Source organism: Dama dama, chromosome 27 (genome assembly GCF_033118175.1).
Source record: "Dama dama isolate Ldn47 chromosome 27, ASM3311817v1, whole genome shotgun sequence".
NCBI classification, from domain to species: Eukaryota; Metazoa; Chordata; class Mammalia; order Artiodactyla; family Cervidae; genus Dama; species Dama dama.
In genome coordinates, this window is record NC_083707.1 from 60,556,282 (window position 1) to 60,572,642 (window position 16,361).

General features: G+C 48.4%; 1 protein-coding gene across 1 annotated transcript in view; it reads left to right on the forward strand.

The window, feature by feature from the left end:
* Nucleotides 1–10,035, forward strand: part of ZCCHC2 (zinc finger CCHC-type containing 2) — a 45,278-nt gene extending 35,243 nt beyond the window's left edge. Inside the window, exons 12-14 of the mRNA XM_061130923.1 lie at nt 2,528–2,656; nt 5,588–6,898; nt 7,970–10,035. Of these exons, the coding sequence (XP_060986906.1) occupies nt 2,528–2,656; nt 5,588–6,898; nt 7,970–8,037 (1,508 nt within the window). The 3' untranslated portion in view covers nt 8,038–10,035. The remainder of the gene's footprint in view (nt 1–2,527; nt 2,657–5,587; nt 6,899–7,969) is intronic.
* The last annotated feature ends 6,326 nt before the right edge of the window (nt 10,036–16,361 follow it).

Genomic DNA, 16,361 nt, shown 5'->3' on the forward strand with positions numbered 1-16,361 from the left:
CTCTGTCTTGTTCTCTCTATATGCCGCTGCTACATATGTGTATATATATATATTTATGTATAGAGTAAAACTATAAATAAAAAATACTTTGTACAGCTATTGTCAGGTGTAGCTGAGATGTTTGCTGACCGCAGGTTAAAGGTAAAACCCTCTGTTTATTAATCCATTTGAAATACTGAGGAATTACCTTTAAGATTTTTTAACAGAACAAACACATTTAGTAAATGTAGATTTACTATTACTATTTAATATTTAATTACTATTTAATATTGAAGCTGAAAATATTGGGTCATTTGGTTCATGGATTGTCCAGATTTTTAAATAACTCAGCTTGAGATAAGTGTTTGTAACTTAAAATTTAACTTCTATTTTGGGTCAAACACATTTATGTAGTTCAAAATTCTGAAGGTACAAAAGGGAACAAAATAAATCCCCCCCTGCCCACCTGTATGTTGTCTTCTCCCCGAAGCAGTCGGTGCCGTTCATCATCTGTGTTTTCACAATATTTGCTTTTAAAATTTCAAGCTTTAAATCTCTCTACTAAAGAGAAGTATGCCTTACCTCACTTACAGTATTAAGAACTTTATCCAATTGCATCACCCATATTTCTTCCACCCCATTTTTCTGTTGGCTGATCGTGGCACTGAAAATTTGGGGTTGACCTCTCAACTTATTTTAGATTGTAATGATTTAAAGACCTTCATCTTTCTTTAATAACTCATTGTGGTCTGTCATCTGATGTATCTAAATGGTTCTTAAGTCTGTCTAGCTTCCTTTTGTCCATAAATACTAATAACTAGATTTTTATTATTAGAATAGTGGCTTGTGTAAATTTTTTCCTCTTTGTCATCTTAATAACATGGCACCCCGTCCCATCCTTTCATGGCAAATAGAAGGGGAAAAAGTGGAATCAGGGAAAACAATAAGTCAAAAAGTTTATCAGTTCAGTTCTGTTGCTCAGTTGTGTTTGACTCTTCGCAACCCCACAGACGCAGCATGCCAGGCTTCCCTGTCCATCACCAACTCCCAGAGCTTGCTCAAACTCAGGTTCATCAAGTCAATGATGCCATCCAACCATCTCATCCTGTTGTCCCCTTCTCCTCCTGCCTTCAATCTTTCCCAGCATCAGAGTCTTTTCTAATGAATCGGTCCTTTGCATCAGGTGGCCAAAGTATTAAGAGCTTCAGCTTCAGCATCAGTCCTTCCAAAGAACATTCAGGACTGATTTCCTTTAGGATTGACTGGTTTGATCTCCTTTCAGTCCAAGAGACTCTCAAGAGTCTTCTCCAACACCACAGTTCAAAAGCATCAATTCTTCGGCACTCAGCTTGCTTTATGGTCCAACTCTCACATCCATACATGAATATCGGAAAAACCATAGCTTTGACTAGATGGACCTTTTTTGGCAAAATAATGTCTCTGCTTTTTAATATGCTCTGTAGGTTGGTCATAGTTTTTCTTCCAAGGAGCAAGCATCTTTTAATTTCATGGCTGCAGTCACCATCTGCAGTGATTTTGGAGCCCAAGAAAATAATCTGTCACAGTTTCCATTGTTGCCATGAAGTGATGGACTGGATGCCATGATCTTAGTTTTTTGAATATTGAATTTTATATCTCTGTTTGTGGAATAGCCTTTGGCGTAGTTAATCATCCTCACCTTCTTCACCTTCTGAGTCCAGAGGATCACATTTCTTTTTTATTATAAAAATTCCAAAGATGCCACACAATTCTAAAGCACCTGGATTGTCAAAAACAGGAAATTATGTTCACTATAGGTTTAGATTTATATATTTATTTCTTTGAAAATTGCAAATTAATCTATGACAGTTAAGTGGTTAAAATATTTACTAGCTATATAATGTAAAGAAAATAATGCAATAAATTATTTCATACTGAGAAATAGATGCCTCACTTTTTTTTTTTTTAAAACATTCAGAAGCTTACCCTGTGAAGTATCAAAGGCTTCACAACATGTTAGTGAGCTCACTCCACCCAAGTGGTTTGTTGGTGGAGGTGTTTTTGGTTTTTTTTTCCAGTCCATCATTTATTTCTGCTTAGAACTCAGGGGCTACTCACTCTACTTCATGAGAAGCAATTTAATCTTTTCAAATATTCAGGCCTGGAAATTTTAACTGAAAGGCATTTTTGGCAGTCAGTTGTATTCTTGAGTTTTGTTTTGTTTTTTTTTTTTTAAGAAAGAATTTTATAGTGTACTCAGAGGAGTTTTTGTTTGACTTAAGAAGTGGGTCAATGTGGTAATATTAGGCAGACCCTAAAAACGTTAATTCTGATTTTTAAAGTCAATAAGATTGACTATTTTCTCTGCCTTTTTTTAAAGAATGTATTTGTCAATTATTTTCAGTTAAAATTGTGTTTCAGTAATGAATCTTTACCTAGGTCAATGGCCAGTTTTTATTAATTATAGAAAAACTGAAAAAAAAATTTACAGCTGTAATTGCTGATGGTTCAGTTCAGAAATTTATTTAGCTGAACTATTCTATTTTTTAAAAAATCATGTACTTTTCAGATGTGAGTTTGGACATTGGATCTGGACATGACACATGTGGAGAGACGTCTTCAGAGAGTTACAGCTCTCCTTCTAGCCCCCGACATGATGGAAGAGAGAGTTTTGAAAGTGAAGAAGAAAAAGACAGAGGTTTGCTCTTTGGAAGGGTGTGGGGGAGGCAGAGGGAAATGTGTACTCTTAAAATATGTCAAAACATAACTATGGTACTGAGAATGTCATTATTGACTTTAAATTTAATTGGTATAACAGGTGTCTTAAAGACCACTGACTTAGCAGTTTCTACTAATGTTGATTTTTTAAACCTGTTTCACTGCAAATGATATTAAAAGAGAAAGAAGAGTCATAACAAAGTAGAGAGTCTGTGTAGAAAGATTGAAAACTGCATATTGTTAGATGCACATATATTTATTTTTATGTCCTCCTGATTGACCATTTTTATCATTATAAATATTCTTCTTTGTCTCTAATGACAGATTTTGTCTCAAAGTCTGTTTTATCTGATGATAATACTATAGCCACTTTAGCTCTCTTTTGGGTGTTTGCAGGTTACCTCTTTTTCCATCCTTTTATTTTAAATGTGTTTGTGTCTTTGATTCTAAAGTATGTCTCTTAAAGACACCTTATAGTTGGATTATGGGTTTTTTTAAGCCATTCTGCCCATCTCTGCCATTTGGCTGGCTTGTTTATGTATTTAAATTTACTGTAATTAATGATAAGGTAGGATTTATATCTGCCATTTTGTTTTCTGTAAGTACCGTATCTTCAAATCCTCCTTAAATGAAAACTCAGAGTCAGCCAGAAGTAAGAACTGAGAGCCACCTTAGGTCCTTACTGGACAGGCCTACAGCCCTGCATATGAGCATGGCCTTCTAGATTCCCAGGGATATGTCTAAGCTTTTCAGAGCTTCCTGTGGACATCTCATTCTTTATAGAGTTTTTTGGTCAGACTCTTGTTAGTCCCAGCTGGTAATGCTGCCTCAGGCAGCCATGTTGTTAAACAGTTGCCGCTGATGGTGACACACGCCCCATGGGTGAGCAGCTGTTAAGATGGCAGACTCAAGCTGTCAGTCACTCAGTCGTGTCTGACTCTCTGCCTCTCGTGGACTGTAGCCCACCGGGATCCTCTGTCCATAGGATTTCCCAGGCAAGAGTGCTGGAGTGGGTTGCCATTTCCTTCTCCAGGGCATCTTCCTGACCCAGGGATTGGACTTGGGTCTCCTACACTGCAAGTGGGTTTGTTGTTGTTGTTGGTCATATTGAGGTTTTGTTAATAAGACATTACACTTTTCAAAGTCAGCTCAGACTTTGAAATATCTGAATCACTAGATGAGTCCTTCTAATGAATGCTCAGAAAACCATTTGAGATCAGTTAAAATCATTGGGCTATTTGCTATGACTTAAGATGATTTAAACAAAGCCCAGTTCATTTAGAAATTTAACTGATCTGAAAAATGTTAACAGCTTCTTTTGAACTTAAATATTTTTAACTCTTACTTGTGTGAAGGTACAGATATAGATATAATGCCTTAAGTAAGTTACTGATTGAATCCTTTTTGTTTTGCAGAGTTTAACAAGGAACTCCTCAGTTATTAAGGGGAGTTTATATTAGAACCATTTATTCATATGTTGAATCTCTTCTAATAAAAATTATTTTTGAGTCAATAGTATTGTTGTTTACATTCTGTGTCACGAAATAGGTTGTATTTAACCTTTCTCCAGGAAGCATAGTATGATTTGTTTTTAGAATTGTTTCTAGAAGTTTTAGCCTCTTAGCTGAATATAGCTAGTTACTACCTTAATAAATATAAGCATTTTAAGTACATAAGGCAATTCTGCTTATATTTGTGAGCAAAAAGATGTTAAATAAGGCACTGCATTTAATTGGATGGTCCCCATACATAGTACTGCAGTTTCTGGGTTTATGATAAACAGTGTGAATTAAATCTTGTATTTTGCCCCCTTTACACCAAAAATTAAGAAACGCAGCGGAAGTCTATATTGAATTTATTTCTGTTTACAAGCATAAGAATGATACAGTAATAAAGAGAAATGTGATATAGTTTTGTATCTGCCACTTGGCTGTTTTGTTTTAGGAAAAACAGCAGTGGTCTCGTATTTTCTTGCCTCTTGTGTTCTAGCATTTGTTTTATGACTATAATGGTCGCTTTACATTTTCTTTCTCCCACTGAAGTATTTAAAAGGAGGACTTTTCCACTCTAGGAAGACTGTCTTCCCTTCTCTATCTCTAGATGTTTAAATTAAATAATTTTGATTGAACTCCTTTAAATTATATAGTTTATGAGAGACAAATGTGAAGACCTCAGGTTTGGCAGGCAGTACAACATATAAATCAAATGAATTGGCTAAAATTGATTAAAGGTAAAAGATCCCTGATACCTTATTAATAAGTCAGTGTTTATACTGTGCTTCAGTCAGGCTCCATTAACCTTTTATTTCTTACAAACAAATGTCCAAGGATTTTTTTAAGATTTAATTTTTTTAGAGCGGTTTTGGATTTACAATGAAATTCAGAGAAAGACGCAGAAATTTCCTGTGTGGTCCCTCTTCTCACACGGTATCAACATCAGTCACTAGAATGGCACATTTGTTTACCAGGGATGCACCAACTTTGACCCAAAACTCACTTTGACACGTGATGCGTCTAAGGGTGCACTCCTGGTGGTGTGCCTTCAGTGGCCCTGGGCAGATGTGTAACGATAGGGATTCGCCGTTACTACATCATAGTGTTTTCACTGCCCTGAAGATCTGTGCTCTGCCTCATCCCCACCCCCACCCCCCCACCCCCCCCACCGGCAGCCATCAATCTTTTTATTGTCTCCTTAGTATCTTGCCTTTTCCAGAATCTCCCTGTTTTTCAAATTAAAGTCCATAGAAAGCCAAAAATTAAAAGAATGTCAGCTCAGTAGTCAGGAAACTGAGGGGGTACATTTATTGGTTTTAAAAGTCAGGGTATATTTTTAGGTATACTTCAATTTTATTTCTAGCAGGATGGACGGGAGATGATGCTTGTGTTAACATCTGTTTACATGTTTCTCTCAGACACAGACAGCAATTCCGAGGACTCTGGAAACCCCTCGACGACCAGGTTTACAAGTTATGGTTCTGTCGGTCAGACGGTCACGGTCAAGCCACCTGTTCAGATCGCTTCCTTAGGAAACGACAGCGCAAACCTTTTGGAAGATCCCTTAAGTTCAGCCAAGTATCAGCATATTTCTTTCATGCCAACTTTACACTGTGTCATGCACAATGGTGCCCAGAAGTCGGAGGTCGTGCTGCCTCCGCCCAAGTCTGCAGATGGCAAGACGATCGGGATGCTGGTCCCCGGGCCCGTGGCGCTCTCCGCCCTCCGGGAGCCCGCGGACCCCACACCCGTGGGCGCGCTCGGGCCGGCGGCGTCTGCCGGGGACTCGGAGAAGCCACTGGAGCTGCTGGCGGCCCCGCTGCCGCTGCCCTCCGGTTTCCTCCCACACGGCGGCGGCCCCGCGCTGCACCTCACCATCCAGAGGCTAAAGCTGCCGCCGGGCCCCCCTGAGAGCTGCGCCCTGAACCTGGCGCCGCCGCCCACCGCGGGCCTGGGCACGGGCTCTGCGAGCGCCGCCTTCGGCCCCGGCCCCGGGCCCTTCCCGGGCTCACCCGTCGGTGCCACGGACCCCGTCCCGAAGGCCGCCTCGCCAGCGGCGGGACTGTCTCCAATGGTGCCTCAGCTGGAGGGCGGCGCGGCGTCTCCGGCCCCGCCTGCCGGCGTGAAGGTGGTGGTCCCCGCGGCCGCGTCTGCCGCCTTCCCCGGGCCGGCCGCCACGAGCGCGCCGTCGGGCGCCCCGAGCCCCGCGCCCGCGCCCAGCGCGAGCCCCGCGCCCAGCACGGCGCAGGGCGACGGCGCTGCCTTCCTGGGCGCGGGCGCGCTGCTGGCTCCGGCCGGCGCCTGCGGCTCGTGCGGCCGGCGCTGCGGCTGTGGGGCCGGGCTGCCGCTCGGCGGCTACTACTACCCGGGGCCGGCGCCCGGGCCACTGTACCGCGTCTCGCCCTTCTTCAGCCTGCCCTCCCTCTGCAACGGCAGCTACCTCAGCCAGGCGCCCCAGGGCAGCGGCGGCCAGCTCCCCTTCTTCCTGCCTCAGGCCCCGTACGCCAGCGGGCTGGTGCCCGACCCGGTGCTGGGCGGCCAGGCCGGCTACGGCGTGCAGCCGGTGGCGGGCTTCGGCCGGTTCTACCCCGTGTACCCGCACAGCGTGGTGGCCGGCTCGGGCGGCGCGGCGCCCAAGAAGAGCGGGAGCGCGTCATGCTACAACTGTGGGGTGAGCGGACATTATGCGCAGGAGTGCAAGCAGTCGTCCATGGAGGCCAGCCCACAAGGTAATCACGAAAGCGCCCAGAGGACTTGTTTCTGAGGGGCCGGAGGCGTGCGGCTCCGTGGGAGCAGCAGAAGCCGCAGTGTGTGTGTCCGTAGGCTGCGCTCGCAGCGACAGCTGAGAGGTGCAGGCGGCCCGACAGCGTAGACACAGGCCCCGCAGCGCAGGTCAGGTCAGAGGAGTCCAGTTGCCAGGGAAGGAGGAAACCGGAAAGGCACTTTTTAAGGGTAAAATGGGAATTTGCAGAATCTCTTTGCTAGCAGCACTGTTTTTAAAAGCAACAATCCCGTTTCATTGAGTAAGCAAAAGTTTTAAATACTGAAAAATTAGGAAGTGGTAGTCACCTGACTTGGGAGATCGATCCTTCGTTGTTTGGGTCTATCTGTGCACAGGCAGATGACCTCAGGCGTGCACCCTTCTTTCCCAGCCGACCTTAGTTTCCAATGCTGTCACATTTAAGGAACATTTAAGCACTGCGCTTTCTTGGTGGCTCAGAGGGTAAAGAATCTGCCTGCAGTGCAGGAGATCCGGGTTTGATCTCTGGGTCAGGAGGATCCTCTGGAGAAGGGAATGGCAACCCACTCCAGTGTTCTTGCCTGGAGAATCCCATGGACAGAGGAGCCTGTCAGGGTTCATTCCATAGGATGGCAGAGTCAGACACGACTGAGTGACTAACACTTTCACTTGGGAGTAAGAAAATTAGAACTTTCTTTTGTTACCACCATAATAAACAAGTACAAGTAGGATACCAAATTCAGTGGAGGCCTCAAACTGTTACGTTTCAGCTCACAGGAAGCTTTTGTCACTTTGCCAGATCTCAACACAGGAAAAGAGTCTTGAATTGGGAGTGTTTGCTTGGAGTTTTTAAGGGAAAGTTGAGTTTGATAGCTTTAGGTTGAACTTAAAGCACAAACTTCATGTTGCTCTTTTAAAAGTCATTTAAGGACTGTTCTAGGTCACGGCAGTGCAGAAGGCGCTGCCTGGACAGAGGAGCAGGCCCGTGTGATGTCTTGTAGTGTGTGATGCCTTACTTACCTTGTGCGCAGTGACTTAGCAGTTCTCTTTCCCCTTTTAGGCACTTACAGACTGAGATACGCACCTCCCCTCCCCCCTTCTAATGATACGTTGGATTCTGCAGACTGAAACAAGTAAAGCTTGCCTACTTAATACACTGAAGTGTGGGGAGTCATGGTTGGGGTGTGGTGGGAAGGGAAAGGAAAGGTATTTTGTTTGTGTTTCTTTGTCTGTACATTTCCTAGATTTCTATGCAGTTGAGATTTCTCATTTCTCTTGTACGGATGTCCAAACCAAAACAAGAATTCATTGCTTTTGAGCCTCTGGTCTCCTGGTTCAACAACAGGCTTATCTGTATGATATGTGTAATTTAAACCTTCAAACTATCAAAAGGAAAATCTTGACGTGTGCTTTTTTTTTTTTTACACTGAATACTTGCTGTGTGCAATGTTTACTGAATCTTTGAAACTGTGTATTTGACCTTTTTTCATAACACTGGTGACGGTCATATGGTTTTGGGGAAAAAAAAACAAAAAACTTTGCTTCTTCCCCAGCTTACCTCACTTTGGCCCTAATCTCCGCATTTTCATCCCACCTCCGCTCGTGACAGTGGCTGCCGGAGCGGCTGGCGCTGCACCGTCCACGCTCTAAGCCGCACGGCATAGTATTGTTCAGCGGTGAAATGCTTCACCTTCACGGTAAGGGAGAACCCAGTTCCCCAAGCAGTGTGTATATATGTAAAAACACCTCCACGTACACACACCAACGCAGCGCTTGTCCAAATAAAAATCGGAGTGGAAGAGAGAGGAAGAGCTAAAACCATATGAAACTGAGAAAATGTAACACACGAAGTGGACAAATAGCTTTTTCTTTAAAAACAGAAACTTTTTTACTCCATCATATGTTTCTAGCCTGTTGCTTCAGAGAGACATAAAGTGAACAAACTCGTGTGAGTGTGGTTCTCCTGTGTGTGTGTGTGTGTAACGAAAGCCAACAGCCAGTTTTACATGTGGTCTACCACAGTCTACCACTGTGTCACGTAAAAGACACTTAGTCAAGACTTCTTTTCCTTACGCCACCTGTCACAGTGTTCTGTTGTTTTAAATGTATACGGTTTATTGCGATCTGAACAGCAGCTCTGCGTTTCTACAAAAGTCTGGTATTTGTTCCCTATCCTGTCTCTCTTAGCAAAGTCACTTTGATAACAGTTTACCACTATGCTTGATTATAATGTGAAAGACTGAATTCTGAGTGTGTTAAGATGGTGTTAATCATGTCAGTGTCCCGTCACTAAGTTTAATGCTGCTGTTTAAAACGACTGTTTGTTTGTTTTTAAAGCCGATCTATGTACTAAATTGCTTCCAGGTAATTTTTGATTTCCTAAAGTGCACTGAGGTTATCTGGAAGACGGGGTGTCGGTCTGGACCGCTGCCATCCACGCACCGAGCAGCCCCGGCACTGAGCCGCAGGCGTGAGGGCTGGGGTTGGGTGTGCTGTGCCCCAGCCTCGGCACAGAGCAGACGGCGGGTGTTTCTGCGGGGTCACGTTGGTGTGCAGCAGAGGAACTTAAATATCTGGCCTTGGTTCAGAAACCTAACAGATTGCCAGACAAAAGGAAACACTTGAAGTAAGAAGCTTCCTGTAAAGCTTCATAGGTAGAATTTATATTTATAGCACCAATGTACATTTTGAAACCTTCTTTCAGGGGTGGGAGTAAAAGGGGAAGGAAGGGGGGGGGTGAAGGGGTAGACGAAAGCTTTAATTTAAAAAGAAAGTTCAACGAAAGGAAATTATTTTGATTAAATATATTTTATTTGGTATTTTTGGACCATATATTAAATTAATTGTTAAGCTGCAGTTGAGTTGTGAAAGTGAGAGTTTTGATAAGCCCTGTATGGACCGCATTGTGAATCACTTGCCAGTTGTACTTTACGGAGCTTATTTTATGATTTAAAAGACTGTACTGTATATAGGAGGTATGTTACCTTCTCCTTATTTGTATGTTTACCATATACTTTGATATTTGAAATGTTATGTACTGGAAAGGCCACTTATATTTCTAGAAAAGATTGGATTTTATGCAACCTTTTTTCCTTGAATTAACAGCAATAAAAAAAATGAAAAATGGCTTCAGAATTGTGCTTTATTGCAAATGTAGCAGTGAAGAGAGGGGGACCTCATCCCTGGTGTGTTTGGATTTGTTGTTTTTTTTCCTTTTTAAAGAGTCAACCAGTTATTTCCCTGTAGTGTGGGCAGTGAATCCCCTAGTTATCTACCATCTGGGAATCCCGGCCACCGCAAGCCGTCTGCCTGACTGTACAGGTCGCCTGCGTGTGCGCTGCGAGCAGAGCCTCGCCCAGCCCCTCCGGTGGTCTGCAGGCCCCGCTCCCCCATTAGCCAGTGGGCAGGTGCCTCACGCAGCGCGCGGCAATTGCAGCCCCTCTGGAGGTAACGTCTCCGGGGTCGTCTGCTGCCACCCTGCGCTCCTTCCGCGCGGGGTGCCCACTCTCAGCGTCACTGTCCTCTCCTCCGTTTTGCGTCCTCCTTCCCCAGCGTGCAGTGTCTTCTTCCTTGGCTCGAGCTTCAGGGAAAGGGTGCCCTTTACCTCGGCTTCTGTGACTGCCTCTTCTCATCCGATGTCAAGCAGACATCTAGGTGGTTTTCACTGCTCTGCCATCGTAACAGGAGCATTTTTGCCCCAGGCTCCCGGTTTCCACGTGCAGGAGCGCCCTCGGGAGACACATCCAGGCACACAGGTGCGGGGCTGTAGGCCGTCCTCCCAGACTGGCCTGCGGTTTTCCAAGTGGCTGGTGCTCAGTCCGTGTCCCGGCCGCTCCTGAGGCCCTGTGACGGTGCCCCGGGCACCTTGGCGGGGGTGGACGTGTAGCCGGGGGGGTTTCGTGTGAGGCTTCCTGGAGGAGTGCCTGACTGCACAGGCGGGCACGGAGGGCCCAGCCAGGGCCGGGTACGCGCTGCAAGCACCTCCGGTGACAGGCGGTGTGTGTGTGTGTGGGGGGGGGGGGGTGATGACACGGGCAACTGTCGTCGTGGGAAACGTCTTGCAAGAGTTACGGAATTTTTGGTTCAGTTAGTAAAACACAGAGCCAGACTGCAGAATTGGGAGTTGTTGGTTGAAGGAAAAATTGGAAGTTGCCAGGTTTTAAATAGAGACAAAAAGAAAAAAAAAATTGTTGAGATAGTTTTTGAAACTGTCGAATGGTTGAAAAAAAGCCTGCAAGTTGAGCCACCGGTTCCGGTGAGGGCAGGACAAGAGGGGGATGGCAGGGACGGACGGAAGGAACCCTGGGCTGCAGAGCTGAGTCTTCCCACGCGGATGATGAGCTTGTTTAAGTTAGGGCTTCGAGGATTAAATAATACACGGGCAGGGTCCAGCATCATGAAATAGCACCGAGGAGGCACTCAGATGTTAGCAGAATTCTGTTTCAATGAACAGAATTGTCTGCCTGAAGGCAGTGGTTGGTTGCGGCAGTGAGGAGCTTAGGAAACGTAGTTCTTCCTTACGTTTAGCTTAGTTGTTTGAGCTCTCTCCATTGATAAAATAGTCTTTGTCCTCGAAAATTATTTGGGATTTCCCAGGTGGTCTAGTGGCTGACTCTGTGCTCCCAATGGAGGGAGCCTAGGTTCAATCCCTGGTCAGATCCCACATGGTATAACTAAGACCCAATGCAACCAAATAAGTAAAATATATATTAAAAACTATTTGGAGGCAACTCTGGGCTATAATATCCATGGGCTAAGTCTTGTAGAACCGAAGTAGAATAAGGTCTTACAAGGCAAATCCACATTGTACTTTTTTTTTTAAGTGCTAAATACCTAAATTTTCTGAAGGTTCCCGAAAGATTAAAGCACAATGCAAAATAATCTCTCTCTCTTTTTTTAAACAGGTAGCATCTAGTACTCAGGAGCACCACCCATTAGAGCCTGGAAGACTCCTTTCTTCAATTCTATGTACTGATTACAAAAGCATTCTAAGGTTAAGGCAGTGAAAGCAAATGGAGGCAAGCCGTGGCAGTAGTTAACCCAATAACCCTTCCGTCTCTTGTGTCGAAGGAATGAAGAAAAATACTGACACCCCACCCACTGCACCCACAAAAAGGATGCACTTATTTCTAGAGTAATGAATTGAGGTCTGTGGGGTGAAGGAAGAGGGGGTGCTCTGACTTCAAACATGGTTGCTGCATTTCTGGTCGTTTCCGTGGAGCTGGAGGAAAGTCTGCAGCGGGTCCTGTTTCGCGAATGAAGGGCCCTGGCTGGAGTCCAGTCTGAGAGAGAGTCCGGAGTCACCGCAGATGAGGGTGCTTCCCTGCAGTGCCCGCGCTCTCCTGCAGAGGGCAGCACTGTCCTCCCGGAGCGTGCACGGTTTTAACACCTGAGGTCCATCTAATATCAGTATTTCAGTTTATCGCCACTTATGGATCACGTTGTGCCCATATGTGCAAAAGTAACTGTGCCGTATCTCCGGAGAAACTGACCTAGTTGTTAAATGCTGTCCTCTTTTGGAAACTTGGCCCCTTTGGAGCATGGGCACCCATGGCGTGACCTCTGTGTGTAGCCAACTGTCTGTCCACCTTGGAAGCAGGGTGGCTTTAGGCTTCCCCTTTCCTGCCCTGGAAAGCGGGGCCCATCACAGTGGGGATGAGAAAAAGCCTTCTGCCGTCACAGCTCCGCTGCACTGACGGGCTGGCCTCAGCCTCCAGAGCTGCTAACCCCGAGGTCCTGGTTTGCTCCTTGAGACCTGGGAGTAGTGGTGAGGCGTGCGTGGGTTGAGGGGGGTCCTTCATTGCGCTTCTTTGTACTCTTGCAGCTCCAACGCGATCTGCTGGAAACTCTCACCCGCCTCGCGACCAAGAGATCACTCGTTGGGCAGCAGCGCCACCTGGTGGAGAGAGGACACCGCCAGCGAGCGGCCGTCTTGCCCCTGGGCCTGACAGAAGGCGGGAGGCGTTTGGGGTCGTGACCTGAGCTCAGGGCCTTAAAGCATGCGGGCGGCTCTCCTCGGAAGTGGTGTGAGTGGCCTCCCCTCTCAGCCTCCGCAGTCTCAGTGGGGCATAGACATCTTAGCACCTACGGTGCCTCTCAGTCTCCCGTGCACTTTCCTCCGCGCTCCTTGCCCGACAACTGCGGAGGGGGTGCGTCTCCCTCCCCCCCGTTTCTCAGGGGAGCTCGGGGGGCTTCAGAGCCGCAGACCCGCCGCCGGCAGTGACGGCCAGCCCCCAGGTTCAGAGGAGGCTCCCCCTGCCCGCCCACGGCCCACAGCGCCTCCCCGCTGAGCCCAAGGCCACGGCCTTTGAAGCCGCATAAAACGGTGGATACCCGTGGTCTTTGGAGCTGGGGGCCTCTGGACTCCTGCGGGAGCAGAGGGACGGCCCTGGTCGGCCAGAATGTCTCTTCGCTGAGTCTCTGTTGAAGGATTTGAAGACGCGGGGTGAGGGGAGGCGTGCAGAGCTGGATGCCTCAGGACTTCTTCTGGACGAGGCTTTAGGTGTTCTGTCTCTGATGAATTCAAGGAGCGACATTTCTCGCCTACACCCAAGGTTTTAAACAGGGGCCACTATCTGCTGAAACACCAAGTTTTGCCCTGCAGAGGTTTCTATGATCCCCCAGATGTCTTGGTAAGTCGAGCATTTAGCGACTCTTCATTTTAAGACTTTGGAACTTCAGAAACGCAGTGGCAGCGCAGACACAAGACACCTGACTGCTGACGCCGGAAAAGCTCTGAGCCACATGTGGGCTGTCTGTCCGCGAGCACCCCCCTCGGCCCGCCGCTCAGACACCCCGGGGCCGAAAGCGGCAGCAGCACCGGCAGCTTCCGGCAGACACGGCAGCGGCCACACCCACCGCGGAAGCCCCTGTGGATGCTCGGGCGGCCGCCAGCTCACCAGGGGCCTGGGGCTCCTCCGTGCTCGGCTATCAAGGGCTGGACTCGGGACGTGGTCACTCCCGCGTGCCTCGGACACCTTCATCAGAAGAGCTTGTGCAAGAGACGAAGCCTCGTTCCAGCACCCACCCCCAACTCACACCACGCTTCTCAGGCTCGTCTACAGAGTGGGGATAACAGTCACTTTGTTAGAATAGTTAAAAGACTTGACTCCGGCGAAATGCGTGAAGGACTCAATATCAGATACACAGCAGGTGCTCCGTAGGTTCATGAAGGTGGCGAACGCCTATTGGGGCGGACCCGGCACAGCCTCACGACGGCCCTTGGAGGTGGGCGCGCTGCCTCGGCTTACAGCTGGGGAAACTGAGGCACGAAGGCCCCCCACGCGTCCGAGGGCACAGAGCAGGTCAGCGGCCAGGCTGGGGCTGGCCCCTGAGCCCGCCCAGTTCTCTGTGACGGGGTCCGGGACGCCGCCGGCAGGGCGTGGACGTCCAGGGCGCCCCATGCAGGGCCCAGGCCAGCTCTGCTGTGAGCCCTGCCGTCTGGGACACCTGGCCCTCCTGGACCCTCATCTCTCTTACCCGAAAGCTGAGTGCTTACTTGGAAGAAGGTGGTAGCCACTGAGCTGAATGACCGCAGAATTCTGACTGGAAGCTTGCCTTTTCTCTTTAAGTGACTGATCAGGTTTCTGTAGTTCTCTTTGATTTAACTGACAGCAGCCCTTTGGGGGCAGGCCAGGCGCACGGCGCCCAGCTGCGCCCGGTGCTGCCAGGGGGCACGCGGCGCCGGGAGAGGAGGAGAGGGGGCCGCGTGTGGGGCCGGCCGGGCACCCGGGGCAGCGCTGAGCAGGTGGTGCCTCCTGTCGCCAGGGTTCTAGGCTCTTCTGTCCTTGTGCTGATACGGTTCTCACCTGGGGGGCCTTCCAGTCAAAGGCACGAAGCTCACGACCCGAGTCCTGCGCTGAAGGACACAGGGTCAGCCGTGGTCAGCAGCACGACCCACAGCCAACGAGGCTTTTACATCTTTCAGTGGTTGAGAAGAATACGTTTATCACGGCACACAAAAATCATCCAGAATTCGCGTTTCAGTGTTCACAAATCAAGTTTCTTGGAGTCCAGCCACTCTCCTTTGTCTCGTGAAGGCTGCTTTCGCCAGAAAGTTGAGTAGTTATGACAGAGACCGCACGACTGTCAGAGACAGAGATGCTGTCTGTGTTTTTATGGAAAAAGCTTGCTGAGCCCAGATGCCTGTCAACCTTCTCTGAGGAAAGACGCACTCTCCGGTGCCTTTGAGGGCCTCTGTGTGAGTAGGAATCTCTCTCCTTTTTGCTGCAGCGTCATCTTAGCACAGCAAGAGGGCCTCTGGTGCGCAGGTTCCGTGGGCCACGCAGCGAACACCTCTCAGCTCGGAGCTCAGTGTCACGGGGTGCGTAGCCGTGGGGTCCCGGGGGTGGATGGATGAACTCCGCCTGCTGAGGACTGGGCAACAATTTGCAAAGGACACAACATTTCGGGGGGGTCGGGGAGGCGGGCAGAAAGGAAGAAGTGAGACATTCTTAGTGAAGAGGCAGAGGGAGGGCAGAGAGAGTCATGGAAGACGAGCTTCAGGGAAGGCCCTGGGATGCGGGCAGGGGTGGGCGCAGGGCTGGCGCGGACTCCAGAGAGACAGACGCATCCTGAACCTCGCAGGAGCCAGGACCGGGGGCCGCCTGGAGGAGAAAAGTGGATTCTTCTGTTCTTGCTGAGTCTGCGGTCTCTGAGTGACGCCTGGTCCCCAAAGTGCAACCTCGCCCCACCTGTGGCAGAACCCCCGAAGGCTCGACTGAAAGCACAGACGTCTCACCCCCCACTCCCCCCGTAACACCCCCCAGAGAACCGCAGCTCCCCGGGGTTCACTGGGTGGGGGCCAGGAGGATGCGGCGGACCCAACAAAGAGGGCTGAGGAGGAGGAGGGAGTACGGGAGGAGGTACCCTGGAGACGGAAGAGACACCGGGACTGAGATGGTCGTCACCATAACATGTAAGAGACCAGGAGTTGCGGCCATGAGCTTGCCAGTCACGAGGTTCCTGGCGACTCTAAATGAGGGAGGAATGGTGGGGCGAGGCGGGGGCTGCGGGCAGAGCCGGAGGAAGATGGGAGACCCGGGATCGATCCCTGGGTCAGGAAGATGCCCTGGAGGAGGGCATGGAACCCACTGCAGTATTCTCGCCTGGAGAATCCCCCAGACAGAGGAGCCTAGTGGGCTACAGTCCATGGGGTTGCAGAGTCAGACACGACTGAGCAATTAACACGACTACTATCTTTAAAGTATTGCTTAAATGAATGTAACTAGTGTTAAAAGATTATTTTTAATATTTTTAACATATTTTAAAAATAGTTCAAGACTAGTACTTATTTTTAAAGGCAGTATATATAACGCAGTACTTTGAATGCCAAGGCTGTCCCACTTGAAGTGGGGGCCCTGAGCAAGCTCCCTGACTGTAAACACAGGTTTACAAGAATGTCCGTCTCTTAGGGTTTTCGTGAGGGTTAAAACGCTCCAGGGTGGCGCGAG